We start from the raw sequence: 25,738 nt of genomic DNA, 5'->3' as shown, positions 1-25,738 counted from the left end.
TTCAGTGGGCTCCGTGGCTTCACTCTGCATTGTGTGAGGAGATGGTTTTATCTTTCCTTCATTCCTCATCATTTACCTTCATTGGTCAACCCCAGGTAATATCATTGTAAGAGGTGTGTGTGCGGGGGGAGTTCTTCCCATCCAGTTTCTCCACACCACAAACAATTCAATTCACCTTAATCTTGTTGTTCCTTACCATTTTTCTGAGTTAAAAAGCCGCACATGTTATACTGTTTCCTCACAGAGTAGTTACTCCAACCTCTTAAACATTTTTGTTGTCCTTTCCTGTATCTTTCTCAGTTCTACAGTATCCCTTTTTAGGTGCAGGTACCAGAACTGTGAACAGTATTCTAAGGATGGTCACATCCTATATTTCTATGTCAGGCACTGTGATAAAGGCACTTATATTTTCAGTTCTTTTCCTAATTATGCCCAACATGAAATTTGCCTGTTTTCACAGCTGCTGCTCACTAGGCCAATATTTCCATTATCCCCCACAACCACAAAGATCGCTTTAGTGATCAGTCACTGCTAGCCCAGATCCCATCAGCACCAACATAAAGCCGGGAATTTCTTTTGCCCCAATGTACATAGTATTTTCTGCTTGCTTTTCTCATTTTACCGAACTGGTGCAGTCTCTGTTCACTGCCCACACTAATAGGGATTATATGAGTGCATTAAAAAAGCAGACCTCATCATTTATATCCCTTTAGCAACAACATTTTGTTAGATTCGGATCAAGGAAAATGCATTTCGGATAAACTGCAATCTCATGATTTCAGAAAGAAAGAAGGCAGCTAAAATTCACACCATGGGATGTAAACTGATTCCTTTGTGGTCTCTGTGCATCACACCTATGGGCTTGGCACCTGCACAGGACCAGGTGCACCTGTTGTTGGGAAGATTTTTCAAGGTAGACTCATTCTGGTGGGAACCCCTCCCTTCCCTCCCCCGGGTATATCAAAGAGGAGCTCCCACCATTTTCCCCAGTTCTCTTCCCACTACTGTTTTGGGTGTCTCGCGTCTTTTCTCCTGTGATTTTTTAGCATTTGTTTTGGCTCTTTCTTTGATCTTTCTATCAGTCTCTTTCTATAACTTGATCCCCTTGCTTTATCCCTGAACATTATACTCTTACTTCCCGCAAGAAACCTCTTAACCTCCCTCCAGTCATTATCTCTTCTTGGATTCTTCCATGTGTTTCTTTTCCTGGCTTTTCTTTCTCGCGATGACACTCACGGTGCCTTTTTGGAAGGTCGTCTGCTGTGGGAGTTGTTTGCCTCCCACAGACAGGCGCTCATTTTTCCTCTTCTGTTTGGGAGAGGAGCCCCTTGGGGACATCTGTGCGCACTGCCAGGCATTCATGTGGCAGGCCTGGAAAAACTGAGTGGACCAACTGCTCGGGGTCAGACTAGATAGCCGTGGAGGTCCCTTTTGAGTTACTGTGCTTCCACGTTTCTAACTTCAGGCCAAGCTTTGCAGCGGTGCCCTTTTGGCCATCAGCTCGGCCACAGCAGTGCCCCCTGAATGTCCATTTGCCTTGCAAAGGAAAGGTGGTGCCTCCTTTCCGCCCTCCGTCAGCAGCGGTGGGGTCTCCACTGGTCATCCCGTCTGTGCCGCCTATGCCTGAGTGCACAGAGGAAGAACACCGGGTGAGGATGTTGGCCAAGAAGGGCAAGAGGATGGCGGGGGCCCAGGAAGTGGCCTTCTCCACGCATGGCTTCTGTGGTTGCGCCAGTGGCAGTTCCTTCAGCACCTCGACCTGCCCCAGCAATGGCACCACGGCGCTGTGGCTGCGGCTTTCCCGGCAAAAGAGGCCCAGCTGACCCTTGGTTCCTGCAAGGGGGTTCCCAGCCTGCCACCCAGAGCAGCCCAGCTGCCACTTCCAGCGCCCCCGCCGCCTGTCCCGCCGCGTGTGCCTGCCCCGCCACCATGCTGGGAACCTCTGTCTTTGGGCCCGGGGGACCATGCCTCAGACACAGACTTCCCGCCGCTTTCCTGACCCATTCACCGTGTTGCCTGAGGACATCATTACAGTGCGGGGGCTGGGATCCCCTTCCAAAGGCCTGGGACGTTTCTCCAAGCAGAGCCTCCAGATGACGGTGCGTTGCTCGGACTGGAGACAGAGCAGCTTGCCGAACCACCAGGATCCAGCTGCCACCCTGTTCCTTCGATGCTCCTCGCATCCGTGAAGGAACTGTGGAAGGCATGGCCCAGCTGCAGCCAACATCCCACTGCTGGGAGAGCATTCGCCACATCCAGAAGTGGAAGATCACCTCCCTTCTGCAGCACCCCTGCCTGCACTCGGTCAGTATGGAGTCAGCACGGGGCCAGGTGCAGAGGGAGCACCTGGCGCCGGTGGGTCAGGAGGGGTGCTGCACGGAAGCCATGGGGAGATGGACCCATGCAGCAGTGGCCCTGGGACTCTGCGTTTATGAGGCCACCATGGGAAGAGAGAACTCTGACTGTGCAAGAAGATGGGGCCCTCGCAGAGTATCTCCCAGAACAACACGGCAACACTGCAACTTGGCTAGGGTGTTCCGGTCGGGGGCCCTCCGTCCCGTGGCAGCAGCGTGACACTGCCTGCCACCACGTCGACTGTGGCTCTTGGGCCCTTGTCGGTGTGGCAACAGTCTGGCACCATCCATGGCTCCTGGCAGCCAGCTTCTTCCAGGAGGCTCGCCCTAGGAAGAGAGCCTGTTGTGACTGCGCCTGCTGGTCACCAGGGTGCTGGTGAAGATCTGGAGGGCAGGCACCTCCTGCCTCCTCTTCATGCCCTGGGGGCCCTAGCAGGCAGGGTTGGTCCACCTCTTCCTCCTCGCCAACTGCAACATTGCACAGCTACCATTGAGACCGATCTTCATCTCTCGGGACCATGGGGTGATCCTCTGCCCAGGCATTGATACCATCTGCCCCACAGCCTGGAGGACTGGCTGGTAGGCTGGGAGAGCCTTCTCTTTCCCAAGACACAGGCGATCCTGGATGTGGCTGTGTGAGTGAACACGAGGCTTTCCTACACAGCAAAACGGGATGCGTTTGCAGCCTCTGCCTTCGATCGCATTGAGCATCCACCTGTCAGATCCTCAGCTTCCTCCTATGCCGCACTCCAGAGGCACGCAATTGCCCTCCACTAAGCAAACTCGGCAGCAACGTCATTGTTTCCCGGGACAGTTAATGGCCTCACATTCCTTGTCTCGTTGCTTCATGAGAGATCTGCATAACCTGTTCTCACACCTCCTCTGTTTGCGGCAGGACAGGCTGTTACGAAGTCTCCCTTTGAGCTTCTGGCCACCACAAACTTACGCCTTTTCTCTTGGAAGGTTGCTTTTCTGGTAGTGATCACATTGGGCAGGTGGGCGAGCGAACTTTGCGCTTGTGCATTGATCCACCGTTTCCTACTTTCTGTTCAGACAAGGCGGTTGTGAGGCCCAGCCGGATGCTCCTCCCAAAGGTCATGTCAAAGTTTCCCTTGCCAACGTTCTCCCCAGCCTGGCGAAGTTGGCCCTGCATACCCTGGATGTACGCGGGGTGTTGGCATTCTACTGGTTCCATACCGAACCCTTCCACTGGTCCCAGAGAGACTACGTTGCTTATGGAAGCTGGTCCAGGGGGAGGTTGATCAGCCCTCGGCATCCACACACTGGGTTGTCGAGACCCAGCTAGCTGGGCTGGAGCGTCTCGAGCGACTGAGGGCACACTCTGCCAGGGCGATGGTGATGCCCACGGCGCTGCCCACCTGCAGCCCCTCTGCAGAGCAGCAACATGGTCCGCCCCACAGCCTTCCATCCAGCCCTGCCAGCGTGATGTCTGCGCAAGGCAAGATTGCTCCTTCAGATGAGCAGTCCTCTCAGTGGTCCTCTGCTGATGACGCCTGCCTGCCTCTGCCTTGAGGTTGCCCGTATGTGTGATGCACCGAGAGCATGAAGAAGACGGTACGGCTGCTTACCTGTAACTGATGCTCTTTGAGTGGTCATCTGTGCATTCACACAGCCTCCCCACCGACCCCACATGGTTGTTGACAGCTTCAGTACCATAGTTTGCCTTCCACCCATATTGGGATGGTACTGGTTGACTGTTCATTGGCCTCCCCGCTCCCATTCCAAGGCTACATCACCAGTCCTGAGAGAACTGGAGAAAATGGCAGGAACTCTTCCTCGCTATTCCGGGGTGGGGGGGGGGGGGGAGGGGCCCCTGCTGGGACGAGCCTATCTGGGAAAATCTTCCCGACAGCAGGCCCCGCGCAGGTGCGGAGCCCACCTGTGCGAATACAAGACGACCACTTGAAGAACGTCAGCCATAGATAAGCAACCTTACTATTCTGTGTTTATTTGGTTTAGTGCCGCAGGTTTTCTGATTGCTAATTGGGCAAAGACACAGAGGTCATAAATACATGTAATTTTCCACAAGGTTAGATCAAATGTGTTAATATGAGCAGAAACATTAACTGGCCGCATTCACGGGGCTCTTCAGAAAAGATCATCAAGTTTCAAGGACAGTTTCTGCCTTGCATGAACAATGCACTACTTTTTTTCGAGAGGAAAATTAACTCGGTTCATAGAAAATAATGTTAAACCATTGTGTTAATTATCTAGAGGTCATTTGGAGAAAATTGCTACTAAACACATTGAAAAGATTTTATACTCTCACAGAAATGGTGATCTTCCGTTTCTATGGAAACAGGATAAAAGCCTTTTAATGGAGGTTTACTAAAGCTTAAACACTGGAAAATGTAGCGACATCCTTCCCCTCCCCAACAAACATCTATATAGGACCAGTTTAAAGCTGGCATAACTTCCTTTAATACACCAGAGATGAATTGAACGCATTGTGGCTAACGTTTGAATAACCGTTGGCTGCTATTTCACAATATTTAGATTCTGGTTTCTCAAATGCTTTGTGCTGTTGGGCATATGCGTATAACTTTGCCGAATTCTGATCATTCTGTAGGAATTCTTGATTCCATAGCATTAACATTCTCTGTTTCTTCTGTTCTTACATATGGAAAGGTTGTGTAAAGGACTGAGTAAGAAAACTAATGTTTTTTCATAAAGGGTTTTTACCCTCCTCTTAATGCACCCAGAACAGATAACTAACTCAGAAATAACACCATTCATGCCTACGGGTTTATCGTCTAAAAGATGCAGTTGGGAGGGATTTGATGATCTACCACGGAAAAGCTGCCACGTGTAGGCGACTCTTGCTGCAGGTGTATGGGGGGGGGAGAGGGACTGCTGTTTTGCTCCCCCCATGCCGTCACCTCGCTTGGCAACCAGTTTGTGAAGGTTTCTTACTCCCACTTTTGCAAACTGAGCCAATGGGAGCCAGGAATAAGCCACACTGAACTGAGTGGAACTCACTCCTCTATAAATCTGGATAGGTTTGCACTATTAGAAGGAGCAGAACAGCATGTATTTTCTGTTGCAGGTGAGGTAATAGCAATGTTTCCCTGCAACTGCAATTTCTTTTCTTTGTGCAAGATGCATGTATTATTGATGCAAAAAGAGGGCAGTCCGAATCATTTCAAAGTTGGCAAGTTTGAATTATTTACCAGGGTTCTACAGGTTTTGGAAGGCTACCAAAATGCACAGGACACTAAATCCATTCAGTCTCTTCAGTTTGTATGCAAACACCCTTCCAGTTCCTGCAATTTCAGCAAGTATTTCTGATGCAATTTCAAACATATCTTCCTGCTCATGAGAGCTAGAAACTTACTTTTTTTGTAGGAACTAAGTAGACTTGAGATTTTGATTAGGCTGAATTCTCTGCTAAGCATCACAAAGACACGTGTCCCTTTCCTCTCTCCCCGCAGATATATAAACTTCTTGGTGCAGGATTCTGAATTCCTGTCAGCTTGTCGGCAACTTTGTTTTACAAGCTGAAGTTGCTCATGTTAAAGTTACCACTTCTGAATACTGCCTAGATGCTGTTTTCAGTGGCAGCAATTAGGACTGAATTACTGTGCCAATAATTAACATGATTAATTCTTTTGAGGTAATTACTGCAAACAATAAGTAAATGTAGCTACTGAGGTAATAAGAGCTAATGCAGCCCTTGCCCTAGACTGAAGATGTGAAATTGCTCTGCTTTCAGCCGGTGTCTGAACGCCACAGATACATGTGCACTGACGGTAGCAGCAGCAGTAGTAACGGTAGCAGTAGTAGTAATAATAATAATAGCTGTGTAGTGTAAAATTTCCCAGGAGTGCAATTTTGAACGGGGCCATCCAGCATACAAAATAATTTGAGGCTGGTGAATGCTGCTGAGAATATTGATTTAATTAAATATATCCATTAATTCTTAGTTCTGCTCCATCCAGGTTTGCCTTTTCTTCCTGCTGGAATTGTCCAATAAATGTTTAGGAGTCTTGATGTGTTTTCTTAATTAGATGGTTGTGATAATGAGTTCCCATGCTGGACCTGATTTGGAAGTACAAAAAGGTCTACTCTTTTGCTAAAAGAGAAATGAAATAACCTGCAGGGGTTGAAGGAGGTTAGGTCAAAAAAAAAAAAATATGGCACACATTTGGATTCTGGTCAAATGGGACAAAGGGCCAGGCCGCCTAAGGTAGGAGTGAGGAATTTGGTGGTATAGAGAGAGGGAAGGCCTGAGGGATACCTGGCTTGGAGGAGCAACGTTTGAGGAGGGGGTTGACTCTTGTGCTGGTCCTTCAGCAGCGTTTGCAAGCAGCGGAGGTGGGAGTGAAGGTGTTGGAGAGCAGTCCTGTTGCCCACGAGGCTGGCTGATGCTGGCCCAAACAAACCTACTGCATGATTGCACGGTGAAAACTGTGCTAGTATGGTGCCAGATTTAAGTAAGTTTTGTCATTTATGGCGTAAAGGTAAAGGTAAAGGTTTCCCCTTGACGTTAAGTCCAGTCATGCCTGACTCCAGGGGGTGTTGCTCATCTCCGTTTCCTAGCCGAGGGAGCCAGCGTTTGTCCGCAGACAGTCTCCGTGGTCTTGTGGCCGGCATGACTAAACACCAAAGTGCACGGAATGCTGTTACCTACCCACCGAAGTGGTGCCTTTTTATCCTCTTGCATTTGCATGCTTTCGAACTGCAGGGTTGGTAGGAGCTGGGACGGAGCAACAGGAGCTCACCCCGTTGTGCAGATTCAAACCGGCGACCTTTCGATCTACCAGCTCAGCAGTTTAAACCACTGCACCACCTGCATCCCTATTTATGGCATAGCCAGATACATATAACAGCTTTCCATTAATTTTAAATATCAGTAAAGAAACGCACATACCCAACAGATGGCCAAATTTAGTGTGAGGGTCCTGTTTGGTATGAAGCTGAGGAAGGCCTGCTTCAGAACTAGCCCCCGGTTGGGACTTGGGCTGGCGCCGCTCTCCCTCCTGGGTGGGATGAGCCCTTTTTACAGAAATGCCTGTCAGCTGAAATCCCACAGAGGGAAGCCCCTTTCCTATCTCAAGTGTGGAGGGGTTGACGTGTTAGTGCAGGCCTTCAAAACCACATGGAAGGTCTGTCTTCCGCTCGCCCCTCGCCCGGCCTCCCTTGTCTCATGGCGTGGCAGCATTTCTGCGGTGCCACATGCGCTTTCCTGATGCACGTCAGGACTTGGGGACACAGTCCACAGCTTGCTCTGCTGGGCTGGCTTGGCTTGGCTGACCTTGCACATTGCTCTGCCCTGACTCGCTGGCGTCGGGGCCTGAGACGGTAGGACGGACGCCTGAGCTTCACGGGCAGTATTCGGAGTCATCCAGCAAGCACAACCAAGTATAAGAAAGTTACAGCTGCAGGGTTGCCCCTGCCTTCCCACGTCGCTTCCCTGCTCTTTTATCACTGTTCTGCTCCATTTATTGTCTCTCCTGAGTCATCAGTGTTGGCCTAATGGACTGGAACAGCCTAAGGTGAATGATAATTGCTTATTGAGTCGCTGATAGCCCAGATGAGAATAGGGCTTATTAGATCAGTAATAATGGAAATCTGTATTTAATATAGAACTGTGTATCCAGTTAGAACAAAAGACCCTGAATCTATCGGTTTCCTCCCTTTGTCCAGAAAGTTAAAATGGTGTTGTAGAAAACTGAAAATTAATAATATAAATCATGTGAAAAAGGGAATGATTTGACTGTCCTGCTGTGCTTGTTGGAGGCAAGCTTCCATCGCGTGAGTGGGATCTACATCCCAATAAATGCATTTGTGGGCACGATGATGCCTTTTATGTGCCTGTAAGGATCCGGGGTGGGAATTAAGAGCTTCACCAGCACACTTGGAATGATGGTAACAATACTTCAGAACTAATTTTATATTCATTATTTACACTTTCTTTAACAAGTTTTGATTGTGCAGTGCTTGCAATACTTACCCTCACTAGTTATTCACTGTTTTCACTCTTGGTGCTTCTTTTTTAAAATACCATTTTGTGAGTTACTATAAAGAGGATCCACATAACCGAGTAGCATCTCTGGGCACAGGCATTGTGAGAACTGGACATGGAAATACTGATTGGTTCAAAATTGGGAAAGGAGTACGGCAAGGCTGTATATTGTCCTCCTGCCTATTTAACTTATATGCAGAGCACATCATGTGAAAGCCTGGGCTGGATGAATCACAAGTCGGAATCAAGATTGCCGGGAGAAATATCAACAATCTCAGCTATGTAGACGATACCACTATAATGGCAGAAACTGAAGAGGAACTAAAGTGCCTCTTGATGTGGGTGAAGGAAGAGAGTTCAAAAGCTGGTTTGAAAGTCAGCATTAAGAAAACTAAGATCGTGGCATCCAGTCCTATCACTTCCTGGCAAATGGATGGGGAAGAAATGGAGGTAGTGACAGATTTTATTTTCTTGGGCTCCAAGATCACCACAGACGGGGACTGCAGCCAAGAAATTAAAAGACACTTGCTCCTGGGGAGGAAAGCTATGGCAAAGCTAGACAGCATACTAAAAAGCAGAGACATCACCCAGCCGACAAAAGTGCGTATAGTCAAGGCTCTGGTTTTCCCACTTGCAATGTATGGCTGTGAAAGCTGGACCATAAGGAAGGCTGAGCACTGAAGGATTGAGGCCTTTGAATTGTGGTGCTGGAGGAAACTCCTGCAAGCCCCTTGGACCACAAGGCGATCAAACCGGTCAGTCCTACAGGAGATCAGCCCTGACTGCTCTTTGGAAGGCCAGATCCTGAAGATGAAACTCAAATACTTTGGCCACCTAATGAGAAGGAAGGACTCCCTGGAGAAGACCCTGATGCTAGGAACAATAGATGGCAAAAGAAGAGGGGACGGCAGAGGATGAGGTGGCTGGATGGGGTCTCTGGGGCAGTGGGAGTGGGCTTGGGCGGCCTCTGAGGGATGGTGGAGGACAGGAGAGCCTGGCGGAATGTTGTCCGTGGGGTCATAGTTGGTCGGACACGACTTTGTGACTAACAACAACAACTGTTCCAAAACTCACAGTCAAGTTTTAAGTTACACCTCAGCACTAATATTCAAGAGCTTCCAACGGTAAGCTGAGAGATTTCAAGGCTGAGTCCTTGCCCCTTTCTTCTGGGTATTTGTTTGGCTGCCTCTGAAATGGGGCTGTCCATCTCCCTTCCCTGATTCTGATATTTGCATTTAAAGTGAACCCGAGTTTCGCCTTTTATTAAAGTAAGTGACAAACAGCCCTAGCCTTTATGCATCTGGAGTAAGGAAGGTTGGATGCCGAAGAGGGAGGAGAAGGTAATACAGAGCGCAACACGGAGTGGGGAGGAACAAAGACAGCAGGCTGTGAGGGAGTTCGCTGGGGAAGTGGGTATGTTTTTGTACTGTGGAAGATTATTTCATACCCTGGGAAGCAGCCTTTCCCAATTTGGAGCTCTCCAGATGTTTTGGATGACATTCCTGTCATCTCTGATCATTGGCTATGCTGGGTGAGGCTCTCAGGAGTTACAGCCCCCCCCTGGTATCTCGTGGCCCCCAAGCTATAACACCAGTGTGGTGTGGTGGTTAAGTGTGTTTGAGACGATCCGGATTGAAGTCCCCGCTCAGCTACAGAACTTCGAAACACAGAAACAGAGCGGGTCAGTAGGGGCTTCCTGGGCCATCTAGTCTGACCCCTGGTTCTAGCTGGCTCCACTCATGACATGCCTACCCTCTGCATGTCCAGCCTGTCCTTGAACACCCGCACTGATGGGGCCTCAACCACCTCCCGTGGAAGCCCATTCCATACTCTCGGGGTCCTAACTGTCAGGAAGTGCTTCTTGGCATCCAAACTGAATTTTTAAAGAATTATGTAAGTCACTGTGAATTTTTTAATACAGAAAAAAGGCAGGGTATCAATATAATAAATATAATAGTAATAGCAATGATGATGATGGTGATGGTGATGATGATGATGATGATGATGATAAAAGGCCCTTAGAGAACTGGGGAATGTTGCTTCAAGTGGAGGAGCATATTGGGCCTTTGAGGCTGAGCTCTCCTTTCAAAAAGTTACCACCAGCAACAGCACCATACAGTTACAGGCAAGAATAGCAAGGTGGCAAGAGGTCGGATTCCAAAGTGTACCGACAGACAGATTATGTTATATATATATATAAATGTATAACTGTGTCAGCTGTTTGCTGCTTCACAGAAATTAAGAGACATCTGTGCCAAGGGAATGCCAAATCTGAATATTAGCTGAAGATCAGCATTCGTCCAAACAGGCAGACAGACAAATTATGAAGGAGTTTTAAATATTTGGACATGTATTCATTGTAATGGCGCTTCGATGAGCGAGTAGACAGTAGGAAATGTCTCTGCTCACCATCGTCAGCGCATGCAGCTGTTCCAGAGAGGACACATCCAAAGAAGCACTCCTTGTTTCTAAGGGAGTAGTCGAGATCTGTGGAAAAGGATCAGGGTCAGTGTGTGTGCTCACGGTAGTGGGAGTGAGCTGCGGGTGCAATCTACTTTCCAAAGAAGTCAAGGCCAAACTGCGTATTGATTTTTGCAGATCTGGATTCCTCCCAGCCCTTCCAGCATAGAAAAGTATTAATGGAATGCCATTTGCCTTGTTATCCTTGTAAGACAAAGGAGTGCCTTGCTTATCACATCTGTGTCAGAAAACCCTTCATTGCTCTTCATTCAGCTTCGGCCTTGAGTGTCTACTTCTTTCGTTATGCGGTCAGCCAAACACTCCTTTCAGGTCGGGCTTTATTTGTGCTAGATGCAAATGGTACTGGAGACAACAGAAAACCCAAATATTAGATCAGTTACCGGATTAACACAATTCTTTGCTTAAGTGAGGGAAACTGACCCTACCCTACTTAGTTCCCAGGCAGAGAGGGACAAATTTATTTATTTATTTATTTAAAACATTTCTGTGCCGTCCCCATCGCAACAAAGCCTCGGGGTGGCTCACAAAAAATACACAAAAACATACATAAACAATAACAATATAACAATTAAAAAAAACACATTAAACCCCCCCTTGTGCATTCTTGGCTAATTTTAAAATCCTAATAAATACAATAATTTAGCAATTGAAATAAGTTTTAAATAAACAAATGAGTGCCAGATGTAGTGGAGCTTGACTTTTGACCCCCGTGGGCCTGGCCGTTAGGAGGCACGGACCTTTTCTGCTTAACATGCCTGCCAAACACGCCTGCCTCTCCACCTCTCTTTCCATTTGACTTCTGGGGGTGGGGTTGACCTGGGATTTCCTGCATCCATCCATTTCAGCACTTTGAGCTAAGTGCTGGCGCTAGAAATACGGTGCTGGAGGGGAGCCTCGCCAATACCCTGAACCGGAAGGAAGACAACCCAGTGGGTTCCAGATCAAATCAAGGCAGTCCTTGCCCAGAGGGAAAATTGATGAAATGAGGCTGCCCTACTTTGGGCAAGTCATGTGAAGGCAAGACAGAGTGGAGAAGACCATCATGCTATGGAGTGTCGAAGGAGAGGAAGACCAGCCAGGAGCCAGTGTGGTGTGGTGGTTAAGATCATGGGACCGGGACTCAGAGGATCTGGGTTCTAGTCCCCGCTCAGCCATGGAGCCAACTGGGTGACTCTGGGCCAGTCACAGACTCTCAGCCCAGCCTACCTCACAGGGTTCTTGTGGTGGGGATAAGATGGAGGAGGAGAATGGTGTAAGCTGCCTTGAGCCCTTTGCAGGAAAAAGGCAGGATATAAATCAATCAATCAATCAATCAATCAAATTCCATAAAGGAATCCACAGCCTTGGGTTGAGAAGAGCTGAGCAGGTCTGCCAAGGACTGGACATTTTGGAGCACGGCCATTCCCAGTTTGGCACGTTGGAGATGGCTTGACACCATGTAAAAACAACCCTTGTATTGCTGGTCTTTCATATTATTTATTAGAGGACTGTTTAATCTGGTGCATATTTATACATGCATTGTTAAAATCCACATGCCGCCTTCTCTGCTAAAAAGCCATCTAGGTGCTTTGCAAGATTTTGAAACAATAAACCCTTTCTAAAGGCCAAAAGAGCAGGGGCAAGCTGCAATTCTGGAGGAAGTGTTTCTATAATTTGGAGACTAGACAGAAGAAATGAATATGCTTGCCTGTTAATATTTGTTAAGGCTGCTTAATTGTCGTTGATGCTCCTAACTGTTAAATGCATTTTCTTGAAACGTAGCTATGTTTTCTTAGACCAACTTTTCCAATGCTAGCATGAGCCACTTTGAATGAGGTTTACTGTGGAAACGGAGCCCAGAGCGCCCTTGGAGTGAACGGGGTCTGTGCAGCTCCCAAAGCTGTGGGAAGCAGACAACCCCTTTCAGGAGACCTGAGCCGACGTGGCAAAGAACTCCCCCGGAGGAGCAGGACATGACGGGATCGAGGCCGCGGGGTCCGTCCAGGCAGCCCGTAAAGCGAAGTTGAAACGATCCGCTTATCTGGGCCTGGCTCCTGATCATTTGTCACTGTCAGCTGGGAGGGGGCGGGGGCGGGAAGATGTGCTGAACCATTCCTGCTCCTCTGTTGACTGACAGCTGAATGCAGCTTTAATGCAACCTCCAGGCAGATAATCTGCCATCAAGGGGGTGGGGGCAGAGGAGCGCGTGTACAAGAAAGATACTCTGTCACAGCCTGCATATTGCTTACAGGCTGCTGACATCTTCACGGGGGGGGGGGGGGGCGGAGAAGGAGAGCGAGAAGGCGGATGCCATTTTCACTGCATTAGCAGAAAACGGGAGACGTCTGCTCAGGCTCCAGAATGATAGCACCAGAGCAATCCGAGCTGGAGGGGTTGCCATTTTACTTTTGTGTAGAGGGTGTGCAGCAACCTGACAAATGTCAGCGTGAAAGAGAACTGGTGTGTCCAGGTGCCAGCACGATGCGCCCAGCAAGCCCCGAGTTTCTTAGCCCTGCTCCCTTTGGTATTACGTGGATGCATAAATATACTCACATTTGCATTTTTGTAGTCACAATAAGCAATTAAATTACGCTCACTGCATTCAGAGAACATGATAACCCATGGGGTGAGTGTGAATCGTCATGAAACGTAGGTTGTTGTGCTGTCTGAACCCAGACGAGATCACAGACCATGGGGAACAGCCTACCATTTCCAACCCAATATCAAACCATGAACTCTTTCATGAGTTGTTCCTGGTTAACAAATGATGGCTTGTTAGCTCAGCGGAGTTCAGAGACCACAACAACCCACATTTCAGCAAGCATTGTTTAGCTCCTGACTGTAGGCATTGTGTTGTTGTTAACTGTGCAGAGCGCTTCCGCTGTGGGGCAGTACGGAAATGAAATATTCATTTATTAATTCATTCAGTTTCTATACCACCCAATACCCAAGCCCTCTGGGCAGTTCATAGTAACACATAAAGTACAAATTAAAATATGGACAGCATTAGAAGCATCATGAAAGATTACCATATAAACATTTAAAACCACATCTAAAACACGCCTAAAAAAGGTGCAATAGCTTATATAAATTCACTCATAAGACCTGCTTAAGCAGCTAGCAAAGCCCTGATCTAACAGCAAACTAATTAGGTGCCCTGTGGCAGAGCACAGTCTTGGCACTGAAAAGAGGTTAAAGCTGGTGCCAGGCAGACTCCACTGGGGAAGCTCTTCTCCTTCTTGCCGCCAACTGAGCCTCTTCCGGCGGGGACAGTGGGAGGCGGGCTCCAGGCCGTGATCATAGCGCCTGGCCCGATTGTGACTGGGGCTGTTGATCCATCGGCTCTTGCAGTCCCGTGGTGTGCTGCGTTTTTCATATTTGTAACCGAGCCATTTTCCAGCAACTTTGTAGGTTTGACAAGTTAATTCTGGAGCATGACCTGTGCGTGTGCAGCTCAGGTGCTGCAGTCTTAGCTATTCGTTCAGCTGGACACGGTCATCGTTTAATTTCTAAGTAATTATTTCGAGGTTTAGTTTGTATTATACTTGAATTGCCCTGAGGCTGATTTTCTACATTTCTGCTTGACGAATGTGTTCGTCACAACAAAGTCATGTTGACCATAAGAACTAATAATCCAAAATCCATATTAGTGTGCTAGTTTTATTAGGCTAGCCAAAGATCACCAGAAATGTGTAAGCTATCAAGATCTCCAGATCCCATCTTTGGGCAAAAGGTGGCAAAAAAGCTACATGGAATAAATCAGACTTGATGGGGATGATGGAAAATCACCGTTCCTACATAATAAGAATTCCAAGATGAAGGTGGGGAAGTTTGCAGATGTTCAAATCCAGCTTTGCAGGTTATGTGACATTACAAGTTGGAGCCAGAGCTGTCCGTGTTTCTCGGGAAAGAAGGGAGGGACTGTTGGATCTCTCAGTTTGGGTTAGCTGGATTTTGTCTCGCAAGATCTGAAGCTGCAGTTCACATTGAGATCTCACCATCAAGCTGGGGTTCCTGCCCAACCTACTTTTTGCAACATCTTGACCTGGTGCAGAGAAGTAGAGCTCTTGAAATTTTGTTCATTGTTGTTCTTTTGTCTGGCCTAAGAAAGTTATTACTTTAATAAGAATTTTATAACATGTTATAGACAAAACTTGTTATCAGACACTGCAATAAGTATTACTGAATGTAATACTTTGAGAAATGCTAACAGGAATAGAAATCCCAGTATTTTCCTGCTGCTGTTACCCCAGTAAGCAAGGTGGAAAGGCAGTGTGGGAAGAACAACATTCCACCAGCATCCGCACAGCCTTGTCGCTCCCCAAAGTATCAGCGAAGCGAAGCAAAGCAAAGCAACAGTCCATGCAGCATTAATATGTAAGGTGTTCCAGTTTTGTAGTCAGGAGAAAGCCATAGTGCTGGCATTGCTGACTTCTGTTGCTATTTCTACTACCAGCCAGTGCTTCAAAGATTCAGGAGAACCCTTGACTCTGGCTCCATGCTCTTTCAGTCTCTGCCTCGCCTCCCGTGGTATTTTGGGGGAATAGACACCATACCACCAAGGTGTCTCTCCCCCAGCACCACCTGGCCAGCTTTCAGGCTGAGGGAGTTTCTGGTCTCGTGTTTGCGGCACTGCAGCGTCGCCTGAGCGATGGTCCTGTGACCCACCTGGACCAAGTGGCTTGAGGAACAGGGAGGGGCCTGGCTGTAACCTATACATTACCTGTTATAAATCTATACTATCCGGAGCCGACAGAGCGCACTCCACAGCTGACTGGAGAAAGCTTACACCACATGCTGTTTGGGTGAAACGTGTTCAGCCCCCTCCAGTGATTGGGTTCTATGACTTTATGGGGAGTTTAATGTAGATTTTATGTACAATCTGCATGCAGTCAGAAAATGTTCTTGATAACCAGAAAAGATCCTTTCCTCTTTTAATTCTGTGCCATATCCAGTTGGCAAAAGCACAGGATTGGTGGGGACATGTTAAGTCAATGCAAGCTGTTGTTTTTTCTCTTGAGGTCAGTGTAATGACAATCGAAAGAAGACAAAAATACCGCATTCACTGAAGTCAAATGGGATTGTTAAAAAAATCTCTTGGACAGTTGAACACCACATTTCCAATTTACTTTCTTCTTTTGTTTCAAGTCCTGAACACGCCAGAGGTTCGCTGATTTGGGCAGTCTTTGGGGAACTTGGAAGACAGAGGCCAAGTGTTCAATGCGACAGGACAGTGCATCATTTCGGAACATCATCTGAAGCTTTTGCCCTTTTAACATTATTGTTATTTATGACATCAGCAGTCTCTGGGTTTTTTCTTTTTCCTGGATTTTGTTTTTCCTGTTTCTCTTGCCAGAACTGGCAAACATGGCAACCCCTCTGGAAATGGTTCCTTATCCAGTGTGGTTTGAGTGTTGGACTGGGGCTGAGGAGCTTGGGTGACCCTAAACTCATCACCGATTCTCAGCTTAACCAGCTTCACCAGAGTTGTAGTGAGGATAAAATGGCACGGGGCTGCGTAAGCTGCCCTGGGTTCCTTGCAAAAGGGGAAAAAGTGGGGAATACATATAATAATAATTTCTTCTTTTTAGTCATATTTGTATGGTACTGCTGTGACCCACTTTAGAGCAGACTCTGACATACTAGCGGGTTCTTTAAAAATAGAGAGATCTAGGATTCTTTCCAATATGTTCTCTGATGCATTTTTTTATCTTTGGCTTTTATTCCAAATAAATTAGCTTGAGAGTTCTCCTATTCAGAGATATAAATTAAATATATGCCTTGTTTTGGGGGGAAGTAACGAGAAACCAGGTGTCACAAGACTTTGTTACTGAGGAACTACACAGTATGCATATTTATATCTACATTTGCCCTCCCGCCCCTTGAGATCGGCGGCAGAGACCCTTCTCCGGGAACCCTCCGGGAAAGATATTAGGAGGGTGAGTACCCAGAGGAGGGCTTTCTCTGACCCACTTATGGAATGCGCTCCCCAGAGAGGTCCGCCTGGCGCTGTCGTTATTTGTTTTTCGGTGCCAGGCCAAGACCTTTTTATTCAAATGATATTTTAATAATGATTGATTTTATTTATTGGTTTTATAATATTGTGCCAGGATGTTTCCAGATTTTATATGTATGTATTTTATATGTATTTATTTATTATGTTGGAAGCCGTCCGGAGGCTTATGCGAATGGGACGGCATACAAAAATTCCAAATAAAATAAATAAATAATAAAATAAATATGCTTGAAATCTTACCGTGAGATGGGCAGCTGTAACAGTGTCAAGAGGTGTTCTTCAGGAACTTCTGCCCACCTGCCCTGCTTTTGTGGGTTTCTGAGAGCTTGGCCTGCAGTGGCAGCCTGGATGTTGTTTGGATCTGTGGGCTGCAGTTTTAAGAAAGATGGATGGAGAGAGAGCAGGTACTAAACCTCAGAGTAAGGAAGAAAGTGAGCCAACAGGAATGGAAAGGGAACGTATGCAGTGTGGACTGAGAAATGTATGTCAGGAGAAGAAAAGTAATGAAATGTGTTTCTTCTGGATGGGAGTGTACAAATTGATTTGGAAATTGCTCACCATTGGTGGCCTAAAGATGGGAAGGTCTGCTTAGACCACAGGTAATTGAAATTGTTAATTTCAGAGGCACACGCAGGTAATTTAAAAGGACAGTACGTTGTCTGTTTTTCCCCTTCCTTCCGCTTTCCCAGTAGTGCCTGTGCAGGTTATTTTTCTTTTGCCTAACTAGTTGCAGTTTTAAAGAAAGTCCGTAAAGCTAAAGAAACTTGGCTTCCTCTGAAGCCCGTCCAAAAATCATTTTGGAGTTAGGTGCTGACATATTGTGCGGAACTTCACGTTTCGTAGCATCAATCAGCTTGTGGACAGTAATGCCGTTTGATGTAATGGATGCAATTGAATGTGCGGTGTCACTTCACGATACATCAACTTTGAGCATAAGCACGAACAAATTGCTTGAACTATTTTAAGATACCGCACTGCCCTTTTTCACTGTCAATTTTAATAAGTAAAAATAATTTGTTCCAAGTATAACTCAGAGCCATATTGTTTTCCGCAAAGCTCTACCCAGCGAGATGAAAAGCAGAAGAAAATACCTGGTGGGTGCTGCTTTCTAAGGGCACGATGCTTTTTCTTATCTGCTCCGTCTGCCAGTCTCTTAGTATGCGACATTTAATCCTGAAAGACATGTAAGGGGAGAATTTGACTGATGTCGGGGACTGAGAAGCAAAATTAGGTTCTTTGCTAATTGCTGGGAGCAAGAGGGATGGTGAACTGGGCCACAGGATATTAGCCACATTCCAGGGGCTGATTCAGATTTGAGTGGTGACGCTGGTTGCCGTAAGACTGGGGAACATGGGTTAGTTCAAGGTCCTGGGATGTAGCAGGAGGAGGTGATCAGCTCAAGGACAGGAGCTTTGTTCCTGGGAATGGTCTGGGTGTGTGACCAGTGCGAGGGGCCGCTGGGGATGAGGAACTCTCAGGTGCAGACCAGCCTCCCCCCCCCCCCCCGAGCTGAACCACGTGGCCAGGCACCCACAGATGTGGAGAGGAGTTGTGGCACCTGCAGAAAGCCCTGCCTGGAGGGCTGCAGCTTAGGTGGGTTCCTAAGGAAAGGCCCTGGAGGAAGTTGCTAGCCTGGGTTCGACAGACGGCGGTGGGGGTGCTCAGTGTACTTCATTTGTCTGCCTCTTGCTCCTTCAGCAAACGAATGCTGAGCTTAAGTGATGGCCACCAATTGGAGGGTGGATTGCAGAAAGTCACAGAGGTAATTATAGTCTGATGCCCCCCCTTATTGGAGGCAGTATCCCTGTGTTTTGGCCCAGAAGCCCAAAGAATTGAGGCCTTTGCATCGTGGTGCTGGAGGAGACTCCCTTGGACCGCAAGGCGATCAAACCGGTCAGTCCTAGAGGAGATCAACCCTGACTGCTCTCTAGAAGGCCAGATGCTGAAGATGAAACTCAAATACTTTGGCCACCTAATGAGAAGGAAGGACTCCCTGGAGAAGAGCCTGATGCTGGGAATGATTGATGGCAAAAGAAGGAGGGGACGGCAGAGGATGAGGTGGCTGGATGGGGTCACTGAAGCTTGGGTGGACTCCGGGGGATGGTGGAGGACAGGAAGGCCTGGAGGAGTGTTGTCCATGGGGTCACGATGGGTCGGACATGACTTCGCGACTAACAACAACATCCCTATGTAGACCAGTTGCTGGGGAACATGGGGCAGGGAAGGGTGTGATTTCACTTGTGCATTTCCTTTGGGCAGTTTCTTGTCCAGTTTTTCAGTGAAATAGACTCTTGGTCTGATGCAGCATAGATTTTTTATATTCTTTGAATGGGATACTGTCCCCCCCCCCCTCACAACCAAAGGAAGTGCAGCATTGGAGGTACTGATGATTACTTTTCGTTCAAGCATCCCCTACAGATTCATCCTGATTACTTGGGTGGGCTCTCATCAAAGTTGATTAGAACATTAGAACTGGGGATAGATTTGCTGTAAATCATTTTTTAAAGTAAAACAGAGATCTATGTTTTCTTAGCTTTCTGTGTTGCAAGAGCACAACAAATTGGCTTTAAAATAAAATGCAGAAGAGAATGCCATTTCATGTCAGCATCATTGAAAGCAAGTATTTGAAATTGGCTATAAATAAGGGTGGTTTCACAAAGCAGGCACTGTCAGTTATATGTGCTGATACCATAGACGGCTGGTGAGCTGTTGTATAAAAATGAAGTGTGGGCTGGGGGATAATAAATTTGAACCCAAAGCTGGGTTCGTTTATTTATTATTATATATATATATCCCATCTTGTTTCCTTCCAAGGAACTCAAGGTGGCTTGCATAATTCTCCTACTTACTTAAGCTGCAACCCTGCGAGGTAGGCCGGGCCGAGAGTCGGTGACTGGCCCAAAGTCACCCAGTGAGCTCCATGGCTGAGCGGGGACTCGAACCCGGATCTCCTGGGTCCCAGTCCACTACGCCAGACTTTGTCAGGAACTGCAGAACAGTGTAGCTCCTTCTTGGTTCACCCTGCAAGTATTTGCAGGAGTGGTGTTAAGTCTACGGGTACTTCTGGGTATTGGAGCCACTGCAGTCATGGAAGCCAGCTGGAAGCCCCCGGAGGGGTGGCAAAAGGCCGCCTGGCCCTGCCTGGGCTTCCTACGCCACACAGCCCTTTGTGATGGCTGCTTGGTGCTCATGCTCACGGATCACAGAACAGGGCTAGCGTTGGAAGGGGCCACGAAGGCCCTCAGGTCCAACCCTCTTCTGGTGCAGGACATCAATCTATACCAGGTGTAGGAATACAGCCATCATGAGTGTGATGGTGCTTTCCGGACGTGTTGAACTACCGCTCCCACAATGCTTACTCATGGTGGCCAAGAATTGTGGGGAGTGTAGGCCAACACGCCTGGAGGCCTCCAACTAGAATCATAACCCTGTTTCTGGCCTCACCTTTGTCTCTGGTTTTTCCATTCCTTGCCAGCATCTGATGCTCACCCGCCCTTGACTTTTGTCCTTGCCTCTGGCTCTGCCTCTGGTGTCTGACCCGTGCCTGTGCCCGATCTTGCCTTCGTCACTGGTCCTACCACATCTCACAAAAGCCCACCTCATCCCCTGTCCCGGTGCTCCATTTGCAGACATCCGCTGCTTATGTCTTATTCTTGGCAGCCTTTAACAAGGACCGGGAAAGAAACAGGTTCTAGGTGTCAAGCTGCCTGTCCAGCAGCTAATCTTCAGCCTTCTTGAACCCGGAGCCTTCCCAGTTGGACTGGATTGCAACTCCCGTAGTCTCCATCTAGCCTGGCCAATGGCCAGGCTCCAAAGTCGCAGCAGAACCCTGTTGAGGTGAAAGAATAGTGGAAAGGTTTCTTGATTTCATTCCAGTATTTGGCCAGTTATGGGAATAATATTTCTGGTAGCTTGGTGGAAATTCCATCACGTTTGGCTTTGTATTGATTCAGCCAATCCGGTAGGCTTATGCAAGGAATAAATTTCCTCAGGTAATCCGCCAGGCTGCCTCTGCTGTTCATCCTGCAGGTGTGGAGCCTTAAATGTCATTTTGCCTGATGGCCGAGTTCCATTTCAGAGAAGCTTTCAGGGCTTGCAAGAGATCGGGGATGCAGGAGGGTTGTGTCAACAAATTTCCTCTTAAATCCTTTACAGCCATTATTAAGCTGTAGAGGAGGCATTCCAACTCTTTAGAATGGGAGAAACACAGGCAATTGAAATTGGGTGGAGGGGAGAAGGGGGCAGAGGAAGGAAGCAAAGTTCTCTGGGGATCCCTAGGGGGTTTGGCCCCAGGCCTGACTCTCCACACCTCTAATTTAAGGGGCCCTTCTCTGAGTCTTCTGCGCAGTGGGCTCCTCCCTTTGGTTCCTCAGATTGTATTATGCCTCCTTACTGAAAGTGCAAGAACTTCAGCAAAGGATCATTCCTGTTCCAATTCCTGGGTAATATTTAGAAACATAGAAACAGAGCGAGTCAGAAGGGGTCTCCCGGGCCATCTAGTCTGACCCCCGGCTCCAGCCGGCTCCGCTCACGACATGCCCACCATAAGCATGTCAAGCCTATCCTATTTGATCAAATCCTCTGGATTTCTGATTTGTTGTAGAAAGGTGTCGTGCCGCAAGTCTGTCTGGCAAAGTACCCAAAGAATGGCCGTAAAAACTACCTGAGGGGGTGGCCTGGAACGAACACAGTTCTTTAAAAGGCTGTTGATTACCTGTAAATGACAGCTGTCTTCATCGTTCCGGCTGCTAAGCATCTACGTACCATCAAACATGATAGTTGCTGCATCAAAAGCTTAGAGAGTTTAAAAGAGGGGCTTCCTACCATTTGGGGTTGGTGGGCTTATTTGGAGTTTTGAGAGCGCATCGTATGTTGGAAAGGTGCATAGCTAATTCCTGCGATGGCTGTTGCAGTGTGCGAGGTGTGTCTCAAAACACTCATTTCCCAGAAGGCAAGATGGTGACACTAAAAGACAAGTCATCGCCCAAGATCCAGGTAGAGGGAGGAGCCTGAGCTCTGAAGCACAGAACTGCTATTTTGGATCCGGAGCAAGGTGATGCTGGGGGGCTGCCCCTCACTTTGCGGCGCACCCGTTTCCCGCTTATGGTCATTAAAATAAAATAAAAGGAGGAGGAGCCACGCACCTGGAGGGTACCAGGAGAGCACAGAGACCTCGTCTTTAAACGGACTTGCTTCTACGATCGATTTTCTCTTTGACAGGCCCGTATTTTCTTATCTTTCAGGGAAGCATCATGTGAATGGAAACAGCATGGTCGAACCTTTTCCGCAGGGACTGCATATGGCGATGTTTGGTAAGTGAAGCTGCCATCCTAAACCCACCCACCTGAGCGTAAGACCTGTTGAGCCTCACGGGGCTTACTTCCAAGTAGGAGTGCCCTGATATTTGGATATCAATTTTACTGATTATTTCTGTAGCTGTTTACACACCCAGAACTGGTTTGCTATTATTATTCCGTTCTGTTCCTGTTGCAATTCACAATCCTGGGTGCCATCGGGAAGGGATGCCCTGCACTGAGCAGGTATGGACCCCATGGCCCTCTGGCCCCTTCCAGCTCTACTCTTTTAGGGTTCTGTGATTCTAAGCCTTACCCAAGGATTCAGGCCTGAGCAGTGAGTTGATCGTGGCTTCTCCGTATCCAGCTCCAGTGTTTATCTTTGCCACTGGAAGGCCCTGGTAGGCCTACTCAGAGGTCGGTACACACGCAGAGCAGGCCCTGAACTGAACTGGGGCTTCTTCCACAGGGGAAAAGTAGGCATGTATGGGATTATGGGATGAAACTCACAGCTGATACATAACACACTTGTGTTGTCAAGGCCTTCTTTACAAATGTACGAGATCATGCCGGCAAAGTGAACAGACCCAGTCACTTGAAAATAGAGTTTCTAATAGCCTGATTGTCTTATGTAATAAGTTACTTAAGATGGTATACTTAAGATGCTTAACTGGTGCGTAGCACTCAGATGCAGGTGGAACACCATTAAGGACAGAGATAATCTAAGTCAGGCTTTCCCGGCCTGCAAAGATAGCTCCGTAGTTCGCCATGAGGATACTTTTGTTGAGTGTCTTCCCCTCAAAATCAGTGCATTATGAAGTTTCTCTCATGCTTTTGTGTCAGGGCCAAGGCAGTGATGCTTTGGGGTGTGGAACAAACAGGTACCCATGAGCATCCCATCGAGAGCCTTCAGCAAAGACACATACAGGGAGGAGCTCCAGATGCCACTTGGCGCAGCCATGGCTGCTGATGTTCAGTTACGTGTATTTCCAAAACCACAAGGCACATCTCACTCTTCAATGAAATACATTTTCTTATACTCCCAAATAAATGATTTATTAGTCTGCTGTACCCGCGATATTTATGTCAGTACAAAAGTGGGAAAGAAAGGTTCCCATGGAAGATTTTTTCCATTTTTGATCTGGCGTGCTTTTATTTTGCGCTAGGTGTAGTTGAGGCACGGAGAAACAAAGCCACCGACTCAAGGTGCCTTCAAAACACTTGCGGCCACTGCGACATTGCCAGGGACATTCTCTGAAGTACATTGTGCAGTAATAAAGGGAGCTGTCCTTGACTGAAGCTGTGTTAACATTCTTTTATTTCAAAGGATGACATATTTATCTTTATATATGTTCCCCTCCATTTTTGTTCCTAGAGGAAAGGGGAATATGACTGTGGGCCCTCTGGTGTGCGTGTTCTCCAGGACTTTGAATGCCATGTTTATGTCTGCTTTTATGTTCTGTTTCCTGAAGAACCACAACTTGCATTTTCATTCTGAAAAATATTTCCTATTTTCCAGGTATTGTTCATCTACTCAGCTTGTGTCCTCTTTATCTGCCTTAATGCCTGTTGAGTTTGATATGAAGCCAGTGTGAGCTGGTTTTCAACAGAGATCTTTTTGATTTGCAGAATACCATTTTCAGAAGCGTACATTTATTTTCAGAAGTGTAAATTTCTTGAATATTCTTCCTGGAATGGTTGTGGGAGCAAAATCGCCTGTTTGGTTCAAAGCAGAACTAGTTGAATCAGAACTTCTACAGTTTGTCGTTTTTGTTCCTCTGATACACCAGTGACTTCCTGCAAGTAAGGGGTTAGGGTTAGGGTTACTTACTGAATGTCGTATAGGTACACCCTGGTTAGGGATGTCAGAGAATTTTACAACAGATTCAAATAATTTGGATTTCTGTTAATCTGATCGGTAAATTCCAAAAGGGACTGCCTTTGCAGAGTCTCTCAAATTCTGTGGATTTTTGAACCTTAAAAAATTTTCTAGAAGTATATGCAAATTTAGTCATAAAAAATAGGAAAGTTAATGGCTAATATGCTAAGGTATACGCCATTAAAAGTACCCACACAGTGATTTAGACTAATCTTTCTTTAGACTGTGATGTAGTAATCTGCTTTTGTGCATTCTGTTCATTGATTGTATGCCGAGCTAAGAAAAATATGCAAAATGTTATGTGCCAGTGAAAGTACTGTAAATTGCAGGGGCCTTTTTCAAAGAGGGAAGAAATCCAAATCCCTTAATGAATGGGTGAGGGAGCAAAAGATGCTTGACAATCTGCAAAACACAGATGTATTTGATTCAACAAAATCTGTACCTCTCCAGTCCCAATAACATTCCCTATGGAAAGATTTCGTAGGTCATACTTGGGATTAGGAAGAAACCTTCTTCTAGATCAACTTAGAGCAGACTTCTATGTTAGTCTGTACATGTGTGACCCCCCCCCCCCCCCCTGCAGCTATGTTCTTATATAATGGAGTGGCCAGATAGCTCAATGGAAGCTAAACTCAGAGAGCCGCATGTGGCCCTTGAGCCTCAGGTCGGTCACCCCTGTTATATAACATGTGGTGTGCTTTGCTTGCTCGGTCCTGTAAAGCTGTTTGCTCAGTTGGAACATTTGCTGTTTCTATCCAGCATCTCGCTGTCGAGGTTCCATCAGATGTGCGCACATTATGATCCATTAAGTTGAGCATATCTCCTCAGGCATTTGTGTTGTCCTGCCAAGTGTCTGGAAACCCCCAACTGCACAGAGATGACGCATGAAACCCCATAATTTATTGGGCTTGACAAATTATATTTTTGTGTTCCTTGAGGTCTGCTCCCCTCATCCCTCACCTCTGATGCCTCCTTTTTACCTCTGAGGCACTTGATGCAGCCCCCATGGTTTTGCAGTCTGAGGCAGGGTGTGAATCCAGGCCGTTTCTTGACCCACCACATGTGGTATCTGCTTTAAGTTAACATGTATGGGCTTTGTGGAGTGGACACGCTTGTCTTTGGGATATTGTGCTGGACTGGGTGACCTCCCAGTCCTTTCCAATTAATTGCAAATTAAGTAAGCAAAGGATTCTATTAATAATTCTGTGATCCAGGGCAAGAGGTGCCAGGCTGCTATTAGCATCCGTCTAGCACACTTCACTCCAGAGTCTGATTCCTGTGGATACATTGCCCTCTCTCTTGGATGCAGGTGTGACCTCTTACCTGCTGCTGAGCTCCCGAGCAGCCTGTCCCTTATTCCAGAGCACTGAGTGGGAGAACAGAGGTGCAGTTTTCCATACGGCTTTCAGGCATCGGGTTTATTGTCCTTCCACATGTGAACTTTACTAGCAATAAAAACCTTTGTAGACCCTTGTCAGGGTGCCTCCTGAAGTTAGTGGAGCTAAGACTGGGGAAGAGGGTCTTTTCGGTGATGGTGCCCATAGGAATGGGATTCCCTTCCTAAACGTGCCTGCCCGGTGCCCTCGTTCGTGTCTTCTGGGCACCCGTTTCGAGGTCTGACTTGTTTTTTAAGTGGCAATCCTATATATTTATGTACTTGCCCTATAACAGAAATATCAGGGGGAACCTCACAGCAAGACACATTAAAACGACAGCGGCAGTAGAAAAAGTAAAATGCCTTGGAAAGTA

At 47.2% G+C, this 25,738-nt stretch overlaps 1 protein-coding gene across 1 annotated transcript in view; it reads left to right on the top strand.

The window, feature by feature from the left end:
* Window positions 1–25,738, top strand: part of MSRA (methionine sulfoxide reductase A) — a 222,515-nt gene that overhangs the window by 49,180 nt on the left and 147,597 nt on the right. Inside the window, exon 2 of the mRNA XM_044450293.1 lies at window positions 22,060–22,128. Within this exon, the coding sequence (XP_044306228.1) occupies window positions 22,060–22,128 (69 nt within the window). The remainder of the gene's footprint in view (window positions 1–22,059; window positions 22,129–25,738) is intronic.

Source organism: Varanus komodoensis, unplaced genomic scaffold, assembly GCF_004798865.1.
Source record: "Varanus komodoensis strain SLA01 unplaced genomic scaffold, ASM479886v1 scaffold64, whole genome shotgun sequence".
In the NCBI taxonomy this organism is placed as follows: domain Eukaryota; kingdom Metazoa; phylum Chordata; class Lepidosauria; order Squamata; family Varanidae; genus Varanus; species Varanus komodoensis.
This window is presented reverse-complemented; position numbering and strand designations above follow the sequence as displayed.